The 21,829-nt window shown below is 44.4% G+C and overlaps 1 protein-coding gene across 1 annotated transcript in view; it reads right to left on the minus strand.

Annotated features, from left to right (window-relative positions):
• Positions 1-306: 306 nt before the first annotated feature.
• LOC119161044 (defensin) overlaps positions 307-21,829 on the minus strand; it is a 29,691-nt gene continuing 8,168 nt past the window's right edge. The window contains exons 2-4 of the mRNA XM_037413367.2: positions 15,981-16,060; positions 13,094-13,153; positions 307-719 (exon numbers count right to left, since the gene is read on the minus strand). Coding sequence (XP_037269264.1) covers positions 598-719; positions 13,094-13,153; positions 15,981-16,023 — 225 coding nt within the window. The 5' untranslated portion in view covers positions 16,024-16,060 and the 3' untranslated portion in view covers positions 307-597. The remainder of the gene's footprint in view (positions 720-13,093; positions 13,154-15,980; positions 16,061-21,829) is intronic.

Here is a 21,829-nt window from a genome sequence, read left to right on the forward strand (position 1 = left end):
TTGTTAAATGTGATGATGGCATCTGCATATGCAACAGTAAAGTTGGTTAGCGGCCCGAGGGACTAAGATTGTACATATTGATGTCCTTATTGAGGTGAGAGCTTTGGTACTGCCAAATGAATGTATTGCTCAAGGTAAGATTTTTCAGGCAGAAAACAAAGCTGGGGTGATCGTTCAGCCAGATGTTGGGAAGTAAATGTTTCCGATTGTACGTAAAGGATTCGCGACCTGGGGATAAGCGCTGACTGCCACCAAGCAACAACCACCTTCAGCCTCAAGATCATATAAATAAAGTTGTTTAGTCAGTGCAGCTAAAAAATAATTTTATTTCGCACATTTCGCTTTGTTGACAGTGAATTGTCAAAGCATTTCTGATGTACGAAACAGAAGTGACGTTGTAAGCTTGCTAAAGTAAAGCGCCAGTGTGTGCACAAACGCTATACTGACACAATGTTCAAAAGCGTAGTTACTCTTAAAGCTGACCGTAAATACCGTTCATATATAAAACCATATTCATACACCATTCGATGCAGGACCTCCAGTATCAGCAGTAAATGCAGCTAGGAAATATTCATGTTCGTGGTCAATTCGGAATTGTTAATTCCGGTAACATGTGCATGTCTGCTTGATTAGGCCAGCGCAGTAGCCACCCCGGCGCCGAATGCTGCGGCAGTGTCTGTGACAGGCTCCTTGGTTAAACGGGCATCCGAACCCTCGACCTGCGAAATAAAGAGAACACATTCAGGATTGCCAAGATAGTCGGTGCCTGAATGTTCTATTACAGTGCCACTGACACGTGTGACAAATAGCAATTCGATAATTTAGCAATATAAGATTGTTTTCAGTAAGTTTCATGATGCATCGTACTGCATGTTTATTCGGCAGCTTGCGCAATAAAACTGTCCAATGTGTACCCAAGAAACTTTCATGAAATATCAAGGCAAATCGGCACAATCAGAAGAGGTGTCCTGCAGAATTAGAACTGCCGAAGTGAGTCTCTTAGGTAACGTTGCAGTTTTACTTATCGCTAAGTTTTGAGAAACCATAAGACATGTTTCACCTAATTAAAATTTGTGCCAAGGTTCATAAACTGAGAAGCATTCTGACTTTCGGTGATGAATTACTTTTACACTTGTATTTTCGTAGCTAGTCTCACTGATGAAAGCCCAAGTTTATCTCTTGCCCCACAATTTCAAAAACAAATGGCACTGTTCGTTCCGTCTTTTTGGCGAAGACGACGCGCAAAACAGTTTTATGGCTGGTGAGTAACTGTTAGTCTCACTACCTTGTATTTAACGTCAAGGCTACGTGCGTATGTGCCCACACACACTCGTTTCGCGCCATTTTACATCGCATATCTGACGTACATGACATAAAAGATGACGCTTGTGTTTTGCGCTGACACGCTGGAAGCATACACGCTATAGTGGCTTAATGTTTGGAACATTGCGCTCACCTACTGAGGTCACCAGGTTTCTACCATCAAGCGTGTAATATTTGAATTCAATAGTAATTAATAAAGACAACAGTTTTCTGCTAGTACTTCTGTTGGCGATTCGTCAGCACATAGCTTATCAAGTGACAACACCCGCAAAAGGTACATAATGCTGCCTATAGTGTTCTAGATTTGAACAGCACACTATAACGCTGACGCACGTTTTTGTACACAGCTTAACTGCTTGCTGCAGTGCATTCCTCCATGTGCACGCAGAGAACTCTCAGACTTTGCTTGGATGCAGTGTTGTCTGGCGTTTCGGAAGGATTACACAAGAACCAACCATTAAGAAGCCCAAGTTTTTGACACTTCTGGATAAGTGCATGCTCATCGCTGAAGCTGAGAAAGGCAGAAAAAAGCGGATGTGTCCGAGGAGTTGGGTATACCGGGCAGCATGATGTACGCGATTTTCAAATTCTAAGACAGCATGATAACAGTGAACAAAGCTACAACAATGAATTCGTCCAATCAATTTATGTTGGGTAAGAAATTGGTGTGCGCACATTTCTGTTTTGGCAACAACAAAATACTATTAAGAGCGAACCAAAAACGCCAGGAAAGTATTGCACTCTGACAGGGAAAGCTCGAAAAGCATCATTTATAGAAGCCGTGGCTAACTCTGTTGGGGACATTACGAGCTAATCATTTGAACGCAGTATTGTTTTTGTTTTTTGTTATGTTGCTGCTCGTTTCAATGCATAGATTGTGGAAGATGCGTATGTGGCACAGAAATACACGACACAAAGACAGATGCTAACTTCAGCGTTGGCAAGAATCAGATGAACAGCACTCAGTGAAAGCTACATTTTGAGAGCAATGTAGGAAAAAAAAACAAGGTCAAAACTGCTACAATGGCTGTCTTAGGCTCTATCAAAAGCACTGGACTGGATACGAAGCTGTATGGTGCTATGCTAAGTGGCTACGGTACATACACACCACCTCTTCTTGTCCCCTATACCATCTCCATCCCTCGTTCTTTCCCCTTCCCTTATCCCCTGTGTAGAAAAGCAGGCTAGAGTGCACTAGCTCAGGCTGACCTCTCTGCCTTCTAACAAACTGTCACTTTCTCTCTCTCTCTGTCTCTCTGAACCAATTATTTCGTAAACAACCAGCTTTATTCGAATGGCATCTCATATATGCGATGTACACGAGGAAATTGAGTTTCAAACAGAATGATACATTGTGTTGGAAAGGTTTTCATTCTTGCCGCCATTCTAGGGTATGTTAGGAAAAAGGTCATTGATGTACTCATACTAGAGATGGTGAATTCTTTGCGCTGTGCTCGCCATTTTGTCGCGATGGAAGCCGAAGCAACATTTTTAGTTCTATGTGTGCATTGAGTTACAAACATGTTTAACTTTGAAACACTATGGAACAATAGCGTGTGTCCTAATCTCACCCACCATTTTTTTTCAACATTTCTTCTTTTCTTTTGTCGGAGTGCTCGTATTTAGCCATAACTATGGACTGCAAGTGGGAAAAACTGTCAGAAAAATCTTAAAGCCCAATTTTGGCTCGAGTAGTTCTATTTTTAGAGGTGTACTACGACTTTCTTCGGTGAGGTAACTGAACGCTGCTTCTGGCTGTGTTCAACTGCTCCGTCGAGGTCGAGTACTTTGACTATTTTTGTGGTAATCGCTATACACTGCCTCAAAGAAAGCTAATTCACTCTGCAAAAAAGTGAAATATGAGACAATAAAATACTCTCTCAAAGGGAGTGCCCAAGTGCTCTTGTAGTCTTTTTTACTGTAATACAAACATGTTTGCAACGTACCCATTGCTCCAAGAAGTGATTTATTACCTGATAACGATCACGGAATATGGCTGAGTTTTTTATAAGTTGGAAGCATTCAACGGCCGACTTGTTGCGCAACTCATATTGTGTAACACCCGGTCATATGATGCGCATTCTGTGATGCCTGATTGTTAATTCACTTTTTGAACATGCTCTGTGATATATGTAAAGACAGTTCTTTCTTGACAAACCGCTTGCATAGGATTTTCGTGTGCAGGAGCCTCGACTACAGGCATAGCTTCCTGGTAGAATAAGGGGCTGCCACAAAGCCTGATTATATATATATATATATATATATATATATATATATATATATATATATATATATATATATATATATATATATATATATATAATCAGATTGTATCAGGAATTGTACGCACTATTTTTGAAAAATTACAGAAGTGAAACCTACGTGCTGCCTACGGCGTTCCCACTACTGTGGCAGAAGGCATCTTCAGATGCGTACAAACTATATTTTCAACATTAATACAGAAATATACATAATTAACTTTTGAACCGGGGGAAATAACTAATCGAGCCAAATAGCCAAAATAAAGTTTTTGCTGCGATTAGTCCCTAGCCACCTTGAAATTTCTGAAATGCGCCCACTGGCAATTACAGCGGAGCGATGACATCTGGCTAATTTACCAGGTAAAATTGAAACCGATGTACCAAACAGCGCATTTACCATTCACTTAGTAAACGCCTTTAATGACGAAACTGTTTTCTTCCGCGTTATCAACCGTCGATTTACGTATTTCGTTTCGTGTCAGCGCTTTTCTGGCACATAGCCACTTGTCGACGCTCCCTTATCCTCCTCCCTTGATACGAAACATTTAATTGACAGGGTTTTCAACGTGATGGTATATACGTTGTTTGGCCCGTCTGTTTCAGTTTGGCCAGTCTTCATTACCCCATGGTGATTACCAGTGGTCACCTTTCAGACATCTCAGGGTGGCTATAGACTATTTGCAGAAATGACTTGTATTTTCCCATATGACTCAATCGCTTATTTCCACCGGTTAAAAGGTGATGAGGGTAAATTTCATATTTACTGTGGTAATTATTGTCTGTACGCATCTGAAGATGCCTTCTGTCTCAGTAAATGGAACACCACACGTAGTACGTGGATACCTCTATTCCAGGGGATACATTTCCTGAAACACGACGATGGCGGTTGGAGAGACGAGTCGTCATGAAATCCTTTGCCGTTGTCCTCAGGGCTCTAATTCCAACGCTCTTCAACATTACTCTCATTAGACTCGGCATTGTGGTATCAGAGGCCACCAAGATGAGGCTGTACGTCGACGACATCTGCATAAGAGCTTCTGGTGTTTCACGGCCACAGCTGCATGCCAGACTACGACGTGCTGCGTCGGTCACCTCTAGATATTTGCCTTCACGAGGTCTCCAGGGGGTGACGGCGAAGTGTGCGGCCTGTGCATTTGCACTCGAATAGATGCAACGTTACGTGATTAGAATTGATGGCACTTGCGTGCCTTATGTAACACATCACCGATTCGTAAGAGTCGTGGTGGACCGCAACTTGTCCTGGTCGAAGCACGTATCGATGCACGTGTCGTTGCTTAGGTCCAAATTAGACAGAGTCTTTACCGGCTTAAATAGATAACAGGCACGAAAGGCGGCCCATCACAAAGGTAATTGCTACAATTGTATGAGCTGCTTTCGTAGACTACCGTTGATATAGCTTCCTCATTATGAACAGTACTGGCGCGTCTTGCCTGCGTAAAATGCAAATCTTGCAAGCTCTGGGATTCAAAATATATATTGGGCTGTCATGCTCTACTTCTGCGATAGGAGTAATTGTGGAATCACACATCACTCCCATAGATATGTATCTCTCACGCGAACCTTTAAGCGTATATATCCAACTGTTGACCCGTCATGATTGTCACCCTATACCGGTAGTTCATACCCCCCCCCCCCGACCCAACAGCGCTTTTGAAGTAGCAATCTTGTGCCATGAGAGCATCATTCCCTCAGGTTTTGCTTCAGCGAAAATTGCAAAGGTACCAGCATGGACTTTATTACAACCTGGGTTGCACCTATATATTTCCGTACCGGGTAAAACTTCACATATAGCTTCATGTTGCCTGAAACAATTTATTTTATCGTATATATTGGCATATTATTCCTCATCCACGCGCTAAGGTACTTGCCTGCTGACACGGCAGTCACAGGACCGAATCCCGGCTGCGGCATGAGCATTTTCGATGTAGGCTAAAATTTTAGAGGTCCGTGGGCAAAGATTTGGGTGCACGTTATAGAACCCGCGGTGGACGAAACTACTAGAGCCCTTCACTAAGGCGTCTCTTATAATCCTATGATAGTTTTGGGACGTTAAACCCCACATTACAATCAATGCCTCATCTACAATTCTTTAATGGCGGGTCTGTGTTACGCACAGCTTCTTCAACGGCGTTCGTCATACCAAGTTTGAAAACCAGTGAACGTTTCCGTCCGGACCATCGAACATGATCGACGACGGCTGAGGTTGCATGATGTTGTGGACATCCGTGAGGCGATTCCTTATACATAGACGCAGCCTCCTCGCTCTTCGATCGTGTTTTTTTTTATTCTCAACCAGCCCGTCAGGTCATAGAGTCAGGGCTTAAACGGGGGCCATAATTGTTTTTGCTCAAGAAGTGCCCGGGTGCTCCGCCGCCGTGTTATAGTGGCTAATGCACTCGCCTGCTTACCTGTAGGTAGCGGGATCGAATTCCGGCTGCGGCGACTGCATCTCCGATAGAGGCGTGAATGTTGTAGGCGCGTGTGCTCAGATTTGGGTGCAGGGTAAAAAACCCAAGGTGGTCAAAACTTCCAGAGCCTTCCACTACGATGTCTCTCAGAATCATTAGGTGGTTTCGCGACGTTAAACTCCACATATCAATCAATCAAGAAGTGGCCGAGTCACACAATGTAGCCCTGAAAAATGGCCATCGTATAGGGTATCAGCGGGTTCCAGGGCACTACGGCCCACTTAAATGAAGAAGCCGTGACGGAGGCAAAGATGGCTCGCGATAACAGCAGATTATTGACAAATTCATTTTCATGACCAGATACTAACACCTTTGTGTATACACTAATTAGAGAAACTGCAGTACCATATTGCTCTTTAACAAGCCACCGTCACCGCCGTCTTTACGAACTTGACCCAGATATGCGCATTAGTTTACCGCCGACCATGAAAAGGTGCAGTGCGAGCTTATTGCTCCAGTTAGGAATAGGTGTGGCGTTCACTTGTCGTTACCTACCACATATCGGTCGTGTAGATGGTCTCAATTTTGACGCCTGTGGCATCTTTGATACAAGTGGACATATCTTAAGCGTTATTCCACCACATATCACAAAAAAATTCAATGGCCTTCATCTTGTACCTTGTCCAAATGTACAAATAAGCAAGTTTTCGGACGCTGAGAGTGGTCACAGAAAACAGCTTCTGCATCGAGCTGTGTGAGTTTTCTAATTCTTTTGCCAAGATTTTTCAATAATTGACACAACTCAGAGGAACGTTCTCCCTTAGAATTGAGGCGCAAAACCCCATCTAGCAACCGAGACCGGGTCGACCACATCATAGTGCGTCTGACGCAAGTTCTCAAACCGGCCCGATCGTGGTACACGTCGACAATTCTGATGACTCCTCCGTTGAAGTTATGACTTTGGACAGCGACTACGTGGTTGTACCAAGCCGACGCCTGAAGATAAAAATCAGCCGGACATCACCGACTGGCCGGCAAGCACACACAAAGGCGAGTAGCGTGCGGTCGTACACCATTTCGTATGTGCCGACATCGCAGACAGGCATCTTGAACTCTCTGAATAGGCAGAGCCTATCGAAGTACTTCGAGCTCATCGCACAAGGGAAAGTCGTACAAATGCGCATAAATACTCGAAAGAACATCCTGCCCGTGGAGGTCACAACGAAGGCCTGCAGTTCGCGCATTCTCCGCGTATTACAAAGAAACGACAACAGCAGTTATATACGATGTTGATGAGGAAATAACAGACTCTAGTTTCGAGAAACTGCTGCCATCGTCGGCTCCCGTGCTTCAAGCTGCAATGGCTGTACGACGCCGCAAACATCGTTCATGACACCGACGCAAACAAAGCAGCAGTTCTCATAGCTTATCACATTCAACACACAAAACTGTGCCCTCAGCACCTCCTAGCCTACCTTTGTCGGCCAAAAAGGCGATACACATGCTCAACTCCTATTAGAGTCCATGAAAGTACAAGGCAACCAGTCATTGGCTCTCACCACGTCGGAGACTCTGTGGCTTTTACTATCGTTATTAGCTGCCATAGCGCCATCATCACATAGTGCCCCTACCCCCAACGACGAATACAAGAAGACAGACAACGCAGCTGTGAAGTCTATGCCTAAAAATCTGATGGGTTTGATGCGTAAGATCGCCAGCAGCCTAAACACTCTCGCTGCTAAGGCGGCTGTGCAGCTACTTGAGGTTTTGGAGCCTCTTCTAGTGGTTCTTCAATAAGTGAATATGGCATTGATGTTCGAAAAGCACATGCGCTAGTCGCTTGTTATGCAATGGAATGCTCGTGGTCTACGTAGCCCTCTGTCGGCATTCAGAGAATGGGTTTTTAAATATCAATTTCCTGTCACCGTTATACTTGAACCGAATATGGTTTTAAGTTTTGGTATATCTGGATATAACGAGATTTGGTCCCACCGTGATCAACGTACGAGCAAAGTTCTCGTATGTATACGCCGTGATTTGACGTTGTTGAGACATGATGTCACGTCGCATGCCAGCAATGATTACGTGAGCCTGCCTATAACACATAAAAAGCGTACATTCTCAGTAATAGGAGGATACATAACCCCCAGCGCACAGATAGATGGCTTCCACCTGGGGACCATTCTTCAACCCGCACAAAGGCCACACATTGTGATTGGCGATTTTAATGCACATAACCTTCTCTGGGGTAGCACTACAATGAATTATCGGGGTAGGAATTTGACCAATTTTATATGCAACTATGGACCAACTGTGCTCAACGACGGATCACCTACATTTATTTGTGGCACGTCCTACAGCAGCTGCCTCAACTTCTATTTCGTTTCCAGGAGCCTTATCTCTTCCGCATGTTGGTGCACAGATTTGGACACTTGCGGCAGTGACCACCTTCAAACCTATGTTCAGTTCAGGTGGTTTCACCACACACACACACGCGCTACTTCCGTCAAACAGACTGGACACTGGTCAAGTCATCTGTCAAGTCCGGCTGTGAGCACGCGACTGATCCATCCGAGGTAGATGACATCATTGCTTCTGCACTGCGTGACACAACTAAAAAGGTTAACCTACCGATGCAGAGATGACCAGCTGACTCCCCATACGAGGCCCTTCGTGCAATCTGTCGCCGCGAAGAACGCTGACACAGACTAATGAAGTCACCTTCAGAGTTTTCCGCCTGTCGTCGAGCTCAACAGCATGTTCTTTGGCATCTTGACAAGATTGACAGGCAGCATTGGAGAAAACTCTGTGGATCTCTGCACCCTAGGCAATCTCTAAGATCTGGCGGGTGTTACGAAGTTTGGAGACACCTCTCCGACAACGTCAACCATTTCAAGCTGTTGCTCTGCGCCAAAGGAGGACAAAAGTTCAAATAGTCAGCGACTACTGTAGCGTCATTGTGGACACCACTCATGATGTTGCCACTAGTGCGCCTCTTACTACCATTGTGCCTTCGTCGTCTAACGGGCACCTTGATCTGCGTTTTACAATGCATGAGCTTGACGCTGCGATTTCTGCCTCCCGACGCTCATCGGCACCAGGACCTGGCAGAATCACGTATGCTGCACTCCACCATCTTGATACAGAAGCATGACAGATCCTGTTATCTCATTATCACACCTCATGAGAGTCAGAAAAAGTACAAGCTAATTGGAAACGCAGTCGCAATATTGCGTTCCTTAAGCCGGAGAAATGTCCTAATGCACTTTCCTCTTACAAACCAACCGCCTTATCCAGCTGCATCGGGAAAGTAATAGAAAGAATGGTACTGTCCAGATTAGAGTGGCTTCTAGCGAGCAACAACTCCTTTCCTGCATTTATAAACGGCTTCTGAAGAGATTTGCCATTGACGGTGTAGTCGACTTGATTACCAGCGTTGAAGAGGAAAAAAGCCGACGCAGACTAGTGGCGGCGATCTTCCTAGACCTTATGGGTGCCTACGATAATGTGCTGCATTAGGCGATCGCTATGCCTTGTGATATTGCCTATGATATCGCCTATGCTTTGTGTTCAATTGCTTCCATCGTGATATTCGCCGTTGTGACGGAAATCGATGATCCCATCGAGGTACCAAAAACTTGCCTGTATTATTCACCCTCGTACGCGAAGTAAGTGTTCATTGATTGATTGATATGTGGGGTTTAACGTCCTAAAATCACCATATGATTATGAGAGACGACGTAGAGGAGGGCCCTGAAAATTTAGACCACCCGTCGTTTTTTTGACGTGCATCCTAATCTGTGCAGACGAGCCTTGACAATTTTAGCCTCAATCAAAAATGCAGCCACCGCAGCCGGGATTCAATTCCACCACCTGCGAGACAGCATGAGACTATTGTTGGACAGACAAAGCCATAATAAGGTTTAGAGCACAGCAACGTTGAACTGTGTTCGATCCACCAATGTCGTGTCCTTATGAAGCAACTATGTCAAAGTTTCTACAGCAAAGTCGGCATGAACGGCATGAAGTAAAGAGGGAGCAGACGTCAAAAGAAACCAGCACTCTCTCGGCGTCCACACCGATTCTTCTAATTTCGATTATGGTGTCATTGATGTTCTGGAGGTTAGCTTCCGTCTTGATTGCCAAGGGATCCATGATGCCATGAAGCTACTCTAAAAGGCTGTACAGTGGTGATATAGTGAACTCTACAATGGGCATGAGGGGCGTGCCACTCTTGTGAATCTTCGGTAGCCATAAATCGTTGAAGCAGAACCATTGCATGGTGCACAGCGTTTGATAATACACCCTTTGACAGCGAAAGCGGTTATTGGCTCAAAACATGGGTCAACCGCAGTGCCGTATAGTATTCCGCCACCGCTGCCGTTGCCCGTAACCACTACCACACAAAATGAGAAAAAAAAACTTGAATAAGAAACACCAAAGACATGTGGCGACATAGTGATATTCGAACCCGTGTCCCATGCTTGCAAGCCCAGTACTCTACTGCTGAGCTGCGCTGGTACTTGGCATTCGTTCGCGAATTTTTCTGAGGCAGGCTTGATGTCGGGAAAGGAATTGCGTGAATATGAGCAATAAAGTGTTTTGTAACAGCAAAGCAACAACGAGGCGCAATACAAGGTGAATCGTGTGACGAGTGGGTTTTCCAACGCTGCAACCATTTACAAAATCTCCTTCTTCATCACCTGTTAATTGTGGCACATACCCAATTCAGGCGTAATTCTTTATCGCTGTCAGCCACTGAATGCAACACAAAATTCATTACAAGTGGTTTGCGGATACCAAGCATCTCCAAAGAATGACGAAGGATAGCGTAGTGACTGCTTGCCTACCGTGCAAAAGTTATTATGATTTATGGCTTAGTGGGTGCCCATTAGGTGTGATTCTAGCGTTTACCCGGAGAGTGTTTAAAAAAGCCTCTGAAAGGCTGCTGTTCATGCTTTCGCTGTGACTGTGGTCTGCCTTCCGCGCCGGTCCCGCGTTTTTTTTTTTTTGCCAATGCAGGGAGCGTCTGGATATTACCATAGATTGCCTTTTGCAGACGTGTTTGGACTTCCGAAGTAGGATTCTTGTCAAACTTGGTTACGTTATACCCCCCCCCCCCCTCTATTTCCGCCATCTTCGAGTCATACGTTGACCAATGAAGCACTACTACCACTTTGCCTTTATCGGAAAAAACGACGGCAATCTTCTTTTTTTCGTACAACTTGGCTACTTCTCGCTCGTCTTTCGAGAACTCTTGCTGGCAGCCAGACTTATGAAGCTTCAATAGTATTCCTCCTGTTTTCGTCCAGACTTAGTTTCGATCATTTTCGTCAAGTAGACCTATGGCATTTTTCACAGCACACACGACTTTTCACGTGTCCGGTTGATTTGCTTGGTTAAAAATGAGATTATGACTTAAAACATGCCACACAGCAGAAGCTAGCTCGTATGAAGGAAATTTCTTGATCTCGAACTAGGGTCCCGTAAGTTCTCTGTCTTTTCTAGCAAGGCCTTCTTGGGAAGCTTCCTGCTTTTCCGCTCTTCGTCGCGAAGCTTGGTTTGCAAAAAAATGTATTTCAAAGAGTAATTTGGGAATGATGTACTCCAGTTGGCGTGCTGTGAAGCAAATCTTACTCTCAAGGTGCTCCACGGTGTGTTTTCAGTGTTCTATCCATGCCTAAAGAAGCTGTTGTAATGCTTTAGAAATTACTTGGTGGCTGAACACCGATATCGCAGGGTGTTTTTGATGCAAAGATCCCGGGATGAGTTGCTAGGACTTACAGGTTAACATAAAACGCATGTGCGTCTTCAAGGCCGCCTGTCACGTTGATGCGCTTAAAAAGTGTCAAAAATACCAGTGATAGCATGTTGTCTATAGTAGTTGCTGATGCTAAGGTAGTTAAGACTTCAACGGTATACCTGCTGTTCAGATGAAAGCAATGTTGAAGACGAAAGTCAATGACCAATGTCAAGACAAATAAAAAATATCGTTTCAAGATCCGTACGAATTCCTTGTTCTGAATTAACTGATGCGGAGCAACGATTTCTTATGTAACGTTGAGCGCACGACGCGAAGTCCTAGAATATACGTTGTTTAGTGTTTCAGACGATACAGCGCGATTCCTGGTATGACTACGCACTTCAACCACGTAATATTGTCACTAAACTTTTCTTTTCGTTTTCATGTTACCACCCTATTGCAATGTAACTGCTGCTCTGCACGGAGCACGCCTGAATGACTGGGAATTTTAAATAATTCTATAACCTACCAATTCAATCACGTGTTCAAAGTACATGCTTTGCGCGCGTTCTGAAACATACGCGACCGCTATCCAAAACGCTGGAATGTTTGATGCTACATGTGTCAAATTTTGCCAACTTGACTGCTTGTCAATTTAACGACTACCGACTTTTTGTGCGCAGATATCAGTGTACAGCGTTCAATGATTGTGAATTTCTGTTTTGCAGCCACAAGTTCAGTCAAATAAAAAGTGCCATCTTTCATTTGTCAACTGATGTGTTTTTTAACGCCACAACACCGTGACAATACTATATTTGGTATATTGTGGCTCCTCCCTCTAGAGCAGGCGTCTATGGCTAATTTTTTTTTCTATTTCCGAAACTTTATTAAGCGCACGCTTGCACGGCTTTATAAAAAAACGCATGACGGCTGTGCCGAAGGCCTGAGTTTGAGTCCAGCACGAACCCCTGATTTTTTAGTATTTGCACCTATCACAATTTTCGGCTACCGCACAATGCCATTTTTCACTCACAACCAACGTTACTGATACCTAAATTTCTGCGACATGAATGAATGGCAACCAGGCACACTTTAATATATTTTTATTAGCGTATTCACGCTAATATTCCTTGACGAGCATGCTGATGCCAAGCATGTCTAAAATTTTGTCCTAATCCACCAGTGGAGCCGCCGCTTTCAAAGTAAGACATCAATGAGGAAGTTATTTTCAGTAACCACACGATATAAATGCATTTCATGCTAGCTATTTTGTCTCTGTATAGTAAGTTGAAGAGTATTTGTGGAATATTAAGGAACAGGTTGCATGCGTGACTTACGGACACGAAGATGAGCCATCTCGCTTTCTGCTGGAACATCAGCCAGTCCAGAAACAAGACCTGCAAGCGCGAACAATCAGAATGCGTATGAGGGTCAATATTGTCACTGGTAAGAATACCTCAAAAAAAAACTTGAAAGATACCACAAAAACAATTCTATGAAAATTAAGTGCCCACTGTCGAATGTTCAAAGCTAAATATATAACTGCAAGCGGAAAAGAGGGTGAGGCAAGTCTATCTGATGTGGAGAAGTGAAGTCAGGCGTGCATTCAGTTGCCAATTGTATGTCACGGCACGATTGATTTGCGCCGTAACTGCAGACATTTTCTCGGCGAACAGCTTCTTTTCAGTGTAGTTCCAACAACAGTACAGAAGCCACTTACATATGGTGATCAAAAATGCCAGTAGAGCTATTTGGAGTGTAAGACGTAAGCTACGTAGTGGAGCTCTTCGAATTAAAAACGTAGGATCCAGAGCCTTCTTACGATTCATTAAAGAATATATTAAAATATTGCGGGACCTCCAAATGGCATTATATCGACACAAATTTGATCGAGCCCAACGCCTAGCAGCTCGATTAATTTTTATTAAATATCGTCGTGGCCCCACCGCGGTGGTCTAGTGGCTGAGGTACACGGCTGCTGACCTGCAGGTCGCGGGATTGAATTCCGGTTGCGGCGGCTGCATTACGGATGGAGGCGGAAATGTTGTAGGTCCGTGTGCTCAGATTTGGGTGCACGTTAAAGAACCCTAGGTGGTCGAAATTTCCGGAGCCTTTCACAACGGCGTCTCTCATAATAATACGGTGGTTTTGGAACGTTAAACCGCACATATCAATCAATCAATCAATCGTCGTTGTCACTCTCGTTCTGATTTTTGCCAAAATACAAATATTACTGCTTTCGAAATAAGGACAGCAGTGGAATGATTAAAAGCCCTTTTCCTGATTGCTCGTAACCAGCTTAAGATTAACGGGCCCGACGTTTTCACATTTGCACCCAATCAGTGTTTCAGGAACAGGCATGGCATGTTTATTATAGCTAAACTGATTCGAATTGACATCTTTAGTATATCTATTTTTCACGAGTGACTCATGGATTGAGCATGCTGCCTGATTCACTGGTCGGCTCGCCTTGCCTTACTGCAATCTTGAACGTGCTCCGTGCTCTTGCGTATTCGCGTCACTCGGCGTTCTTGAACACTTATAATTAACGTTACGCCATAGACGCCACGAGTTCACTTGTGCTTTTCTCCTCTCTTTACTCTTAGCATACCTCTGATGTAGGCAGTGACCTTGAGTTCAAGTTCTTGTTTATGTCGCGTGAATGTTTCTTAATAAAATGTATCTGATTGTTCTTTCACTTCTGTAATAACCCTTCTAGGTTTAATTGTATTATTTAACGAACAAACAAACAGAATGCCAGAAGCCGAACGAGACAGCTGCTGGCAAAATTAGGCCATGTGTTCATTTCAGGGTCTTGAAAACCCAGCTGGTTCGTTAATTTTAGTAGAGTGGTGGTGTCACGAAAGCTACCCAAAACACATAAAATTTGAAATCACTCGATACACCCAATTCCGTAAAACATTCCCTGTTAGTGGAAGCCATGTTAAGCTGTGCCTAAAGGGGGCCTTGACTGCTACTTTTTCAACGAAATCTATGTTATTTGAGTTATTCCTTGTGTATTCGCAAATAAGCAGTCAAAATTTTAACGCTTTTGGTTTGAGAACTTGACCTATAATTGAATATTTTAGAAACACGTGAGCGTCATGGCAGTCGGGCAACATTAGTGCAATCGTGAGCCATGACAACAGAAGCAGCTAGCTGTACGAGCGTGCCGCGGTGGTCTAGTGGCTAAGGTACTCGGCTGCTGACCCGCAGGTCGCGGGTTCAAATCTCGGCTGCGGCGGCTGCATTTTCGATGGAGGCGGAAATGTTGTAGGCCCGTGTGCTCAGATTTGGGTGCACGTTAAAGAACCCCAGGTGGTCGAAATTTCCGGAGCCCTCCACTACGGCGTCTCTCATAATCATATAGTGGTTTTGGGACGTTAAACCTCACATATCAATCAGCTGTACGAGCGTGTGCATTCCGCCGAACGATATTGTTCTGTGACGAGCCACGTACGATATCATGTTAGCTTTTTTTTCAGTTCAGTACAGAAAAGTGTGCCTTACAGTGGCTTACACTTTGGTAGGAAACGACGCCTGCACTCTATTTGTCCATGACGGCTCATGTGCCATGGCCAAATGGCGGTGGCCTCTAGTGGGCAGGCGTATGCAGCTGGTGGCTTATATACATTGTTTCTTACGGAAATATTCGTTCACGAGCCACTTATTTTGTTGTAGAGGCATAGTAGAGCCTCTACTGCTATTTTTTGTTGAAAACTTCAAGTCGCTCACTGTCCATGTCACGGCTTTTTTTGGCAGGCAGGAGGTTTTGGCGAGAAAATTATATGTTTTAGCGAAAGGAAAAAATTAGGTTTTGCCCGTGTTGAGCGCTATTCAAAACGACCAAAAAATTGGGCCCAGCAATCTTTTTCAACACATTATAAGGCTGTCAGAGTATGAGGGGATGCCTCATTTACAACAGACGTTTATGTTTTGCTTCGCTTACGCTAGTAATTCAACTTGACAATCAGTCACGAAAAATTCGGTAGAGTACCCAATTTATCTCACAAGTAAGACTAAATATGACTGGATGGCATAAGTCAGCTTCCATTATGTATGAAATTTACCTGGTTGAACTTCTCATTGTCTATACTATAAGAGATGTTACATACATGCGATCTCATCCATAAGTATTATATGATGGGGGAAATATTTTATTTGAAAATATTGTATTTGAAAATATTGTATTTGAAAATATTGTATTTGTGTACTAAAACTTACCGCAAACCAGGACGAAGACAAGGCATATGTAAATTCCACGCATTTTAGCAACCTTCTTGCAATCCCACACGGGGAACAAGCTGAAAAACAAAATATATTATTTGTATACAACTGGCAATTATACATATTGGTTGATACAGTGCACATGACATGATGACGAAGAAAAAGAAACACAAGCTCTGAGTATCTTTTTCTTCATCGTCTGCTCGTGTGTGCTGTATCAACCAAAACGAATGCATACGAACTCGTTGTAGCTTCAATTCTTATAAAAATAGTACTTCATCAGTCTTGTTAATATATAAATAGGTCTCGCACCAACTTCTCAATTTCCGAAAATGCGCTGGCCTTATCTCTCTATATCGGTCAAATACTTATCTCAACACTGCTGTTTGAACTCGCTGAAATTGATTATGCATCTATATCTTTAGCTCCACTTCATATTGCTGCGCATAGTAAAAAAAATTACAGTACAGTCATTTTCCATTCCCATAACATCGATGCCCAAGGTACGTGGCATTTGACAATTATTTTTCTTAACACTCTCACGTTACAAATACTACTTTCTTTTCTCGCCAGTTCCTTATATCTACTCTCAATCACTTGTGACGTATCCGCCCATGCAAGAAATATGGGTATGTGCCACGCGTGTGGCGGTGGGAAGAGTGCGATGAACTACGCGACCGGATTTTTACATAATTCTTGCCATGATCAGCGAGTAATATTGGTCAAACCGTCTTACCCTCCCGTACTACTTTTTGTTTACCAAAGTTAAGGGGGTGAGGACGAGGGTACCCATAAATAGGCGGCTAGATAGATAGATAAGCCGATAGACAAGCTAAAAGCGACTGCAGTGCGCAAAATTCTTCGCATTACACAAAGGTGGTGGTCTCCGGCGGCACTGGGAATCGAGCACGGTACCTCCTGCATCGGAAGCGAAGGCTGTACCTACTCGGCTACTGTGCACTGCAGTTTGGGCAGTGATCGCCGAGGCAACATACACAGGATGTCCGACAAGGAGGCGGGCAACAGAGAATGAAGATTAATAGGGGAGTGGGGCCTGACACGGGTTTAGAGGGGGGGGGGAGGCGATCGCCCAAACCGCCTCCTCTCACCGTTTGGGTGCACCACTGGTACAGAGCACTTCAGACAATAATTGAGCAATACAAGGGCCACAAAGCTGATTTTATTGCACAATATTGTGCCTAGCAGAAGAGGCACTTTGAGCCTCACAAATTTTTCAGAAAAAAAAGGAAATATGAATTGTTCCTTTAGTCTGGCTCTGCTAACTCAGTCCTATAGGTTTCGCCTACTTTTCCTTCCGATCCTTGGACGTCTTGCCAGTCCTAGTGCGCCTCCCACGCTTAGACGACGACCGGCTGCTCCAAGCCTTCCGTGCCTTCCCGTGCGTCGAGAACGAGTGACTATGACCGTGGTGCCCCTTCTTGCCGCGTTTCGAGCGCAGGCTACTGGTCGAAGAAGATGTCATGGACCAGACATGACGGTGGTTCCTGGGGTGCCTCTTCTTTGGGTGGCTTGCTTCAGAGGATGCAGAAGAGCTTTTACGGCCTCGGGCTTTACGAGCGCGTCCGCTATGGTGAATGCGCGATGAGTAGCTGGATCGACCACGGCTCACCCTTTTCGATCGGTGACGCTTTGTCACCTCACTTGCCATGTCGTTTTTGCTCCTCAAGAAGGTGCTTCGGGAGCGCTTCGGACGGGTCACTCTCGGGGCTTTGGCTGCCAATTCCTTGCTGCCAAAATGTTCTTGCTCTCGGGCTACGTCCCCTTGTGCAACTTCCGAGCTGGCGTGGGTGCAATGGGTGTCGGGGCGAGCGGTCATTCCGACGATGTCTTTGGTGGCCGGCCGCGTGGACGCTTCGTAGCTGCAGTCTAGTTAGAATGACCAGTTCCATTCTGGTCAGCGGCAGCCTGACGCTTCCCTCGCCCGGCCTTTGGCGGACCGCCATTGGCCTCCGCCTCTTTCTTCACCATGGCGTCGTTGCTCCGGGACTTGTCGCCTCAGTCGTAAAGAGCCCTCCGTGCTCCTCAGCCTTGGAGCTTACCGGCAAGCGTTCGACAAAAGACGGCTTTCGTGAAACAGTGGCGAGAGCCCGGAGCATGCAGCCAGCTGGTTTGAGCCCCTGCCACTGATTAAGGGCGCATTCGGTTCTCGTGCACCGCGTGCATTTATTCCCTCTCTCTCTTCTCGCGGAAGTCTTTGGAGAATGTGCTCCCAGTGAAAAAGGTGCCGGACTCGAATATTATTGTATTGACAATAATTTTTTTGTGTTACGCTTAATTCACAGTGTCATGTTCAGTGTGAATAAAAGCATATACATGTTTACTAATCGAAATCAGTGTTATTTATTTAACAACTGCATTTAGTGCTGTTCGACAACTTGATTTTGAAGTTACTTGTTCCTGAGCATTCGGTAATCAAGGAGCGTAACTATAATGTAATAACAATAACCGCTACACCACAACGGTGGACTAGGGCGAAAGAAAAAAGAGAAAGATAAGCTACGCACGGAGAAAAAATATAAAACAGATAGCCCGATAGAAAAAAAAGCGAGAAACAGAACGACTAAAACCAAGAAAATGACGAACGTGAAAAGAAAGATAGAAAGAACGAGAAAAGAGAAAAAAATGGGCAGCGTTGGCGGGGTGGTGCAAAAGAGCACTAGCCCCCCTCAAGCCTCATAAGCAGTTGCCCCGGCCCACCACGCCCCCTTCCCCTTAACACCATCGCGCTCCCCCTCTTCTAGAGCGACACAGCTTGAGTTTGCACCCACCAAGACGAAATGCTGCCAACGTCCATTAAAGTAGCGAATACAATAGCAATAAGTTGTGTTATACCAAAGTCCTGCAATGCTTCAAGGACTCTAGTTATCCGAAGTGTAAAGCTCAGTCCTTTAGGGAACATACGCAGTTGCTGCGTTGAGTTCCTTTTGTAGTGGGTGTGGCTTCGACGCAAGCTTTGCAATCGGAGCACAACAATTTGAAAAGTAATCAAGCCGTCTGTTGTTGTCCTCGATACATACACGCGCGCGACTGCGGGTGATAACGCGAAGTCATTCAAAGTACGCATTAACTGCCCGAAGCACGCAGCTCCTCTCGCCTCTTCTCGTCTTATCTCTTTGTGTCTTTCGCATGACAAAAAAATGTTTGGCACGTTTTCTCGGCTCGGGCACGATCATCGGCAGCCTCGAACCCTTTCACTCGCACATAGATGATGCGACGCATCAGACCGCGATGGTAATTTACGGGACAGATAGGGAACTTGACGGTGACAGCGACGGCAAAAATGCAGCCATAGTCTCCTTGTAATTGCTATATCGCAATGAAGCTATCTCAGATGGAACTCTCACAGAGTCAAAGTGAGTGCGGCTCAGGCAAAATTTTTTTGAGCCATAGTTATAGTCATTCCATAGGGCAAAATGTATTAATTAAGTTAATTATTAAGTTCTTTGTGTTTTATCCAGCCTAAGGGCCAACCTTCACCATTTCTATCAGCCCTACATGAATTCACGTGTACACGTTTGTCTACTGACGTGCATTCTGAAGCCATGTAGTTCATACAGCAATTTCAATATTTAACATTCAGAGGCGTGTATCACGTACGGCGGTGCCTGGAACTCCCTATTCTAACTTTTGCAGAAAAACGCTCGACAAATATATCCCATGTTGTTGTCTATTTTAAGAAAAGTGACCTTCCTTATTTGCGAGCAGTCACAACTCGTTTTTAGAGGAATTATCCCAAAAGGCGCCAAGAAAGGCAGCGATAGTGTGAAATATCAGTGTTAAAAGGACACTAATGTAAAATGCCAATTGACGTGAGAGTGAAAGATTTATTTATGGTAACGTCCAAAACGACAATATTATCAACAGAAGTGCCCTACTTACCCTGAAATTAAGGTAAATGCACGAGACCACATGCGCCACAGTAGGGCATTCGCAAAATGATCCCGATTACGTAAGAATTTCAGCCTAGAATTAATACCTAGTAAACGAACTAGCTGTATCTCCAAATAGAACCTTCAATGAATCAAGAGACATAATACGCTGCATGTTTGTTTCTGTTTGATTCATGGTAAAAGTAACAGTCGGACGTTACGATGAGTAATGACGCGAGTGACTCAAAAGTTCAATTTTCGCCTGGTTAAACTGGACTGTTTGTGCCATTGAGTAGTGCCGATTTGATTCAAGCACCTCTACCATCTTGGAGCTAATGACAGGAAGTTGTTCAATGACCGTTTGTTGCTGCTGTGGCTCTCACTGCTTTTGTTCTCCTGCTACAGTGTCCGTGGCCACGCAGTAAATCCGTACAACGCTGTACACGGCAACAGTGACGTGAGACGTTCTGCTTGAGGCGCCTAATTTGAAGTACCATAACGTAACATGGCTACTAAAACTTGATTTTATTTCAAAATAAGCACTTCATTGGCACAAACGTAACACTGCGAGGTTTCTGGAACACTATTTCAACAATCAACTTCGACTTAATTGTTGCCTTTAGTGTCCCTTTAAAGGGCATTGATCAACTCATTTGGGCTCTTTCAGACCCAGAACAAGCTATGAGTTCAAGTGGGCAATATTTTGGTGAGTTTGACTCCAAGTGGATGCAGTTCAAAATTTTTATGAGTGTATTTTAACTGAGAGTGGTTCAAAAATTTTTTTTTGTCATTCTGAGTGCGAGTGAGCCCTAAGCCTAAAATATATTAACAAATGGACTGAGTGGACTCCACAAGTTTTGACGACCTATGCTTTATAACCACGCATAAGGGAGGGGTTCGATTTTCTAGCACCCTGATTTTTATCCTTTGCATTTGTTTGGTCAACGCTGCCGATGTCAGCTTTTTAAATGTGAAGCATTTTTGCAGCAACTTTGACTGCAGCAACTGCAGCAACTTTGACTACAGGCACTTTGGCACATACCCACAGGTGAGTATGTACCACAGCTATGTGGTTATGTTCTACAGGTAATTGACAGTTAATGTCTACCCAGGGATGCCTACAACGGCCTGGGTAATTTTAACACGTGAGGGGGACAGAAAGGTCATATCGGCCTTGCTCATCCAAAGAATGCAAAGAATATATGCCAGGGCCTTAGCAGGAAGCAAACCCCAGAATTCTGCATGGCAACTAAGTATTCTATCACAGAGCTGTGCCATGTATTGAAACTACATTTCAAACAGAGACTATAGTGTTCGTGAAACGTCAATTGTGGTCGCCGTCATGGCTATCCAATCTTATGCGTGGCAGGCCCGTGTGCTCAGATTTGGGTGCACGTTAAAGAACCCCACGTGGTCGAAATTTCCGGAGCCCTCCACTACGGCGTCTCTCATAATCATATGGTGGTTTTGGGACGTTAAACCCCACATATCAATCGTCAATCTTATGCGCATTACATATGTACTCCTCTGGTACTGCCATCATGTTGGGCAACGTCGATTGCAGTTAAGTGCAATCCGCCTAAATTAATTTATGTAGCAATGTCCAGGCATAACATCCTCGTCAGCACTAGCGCTTCATATCAGCTTACCGCTTTCAGTGTTGATAACATCAATGTTGCTCTTGCCATCGTTACGAAACTGTAAATATGGCATATAAAAGATAAGCGGCTGTTTGAACGCCAACTTCGGTAATTTTTCGACGTCGATCAATCTCAATGAAATTCACTACATTTGTTCATTGGCACGTTTGCGCCTTTATGCCAGATGGCAAGCTTGGGAGTTTAGCAGATTGTTTTCAAATGAATTTTATAGCTTGCTTCAAAACGCTAGCCTCGCTTGCCAGAATTATCAGCAACATTTTGTGTGTGACGTTGAGATTTGCATGGCCGAAGTGCC

Source organism: Rhipicephalus microplus, chromosome X, assembly GCF_043290135.1.
Source record: "Rhipicephalus microplus isolate Deutch F79 chromosome X, USDA_Rmic, whole genome shotgun sequence".
NCBI classification, from domain to species: domain Eukaryota; kingdom Metazoa; phylum Arthropoda; class Arachnida; order Ixodida; family Ixodidae; genus Rhipicephalus; species Rhipicephalus microplus.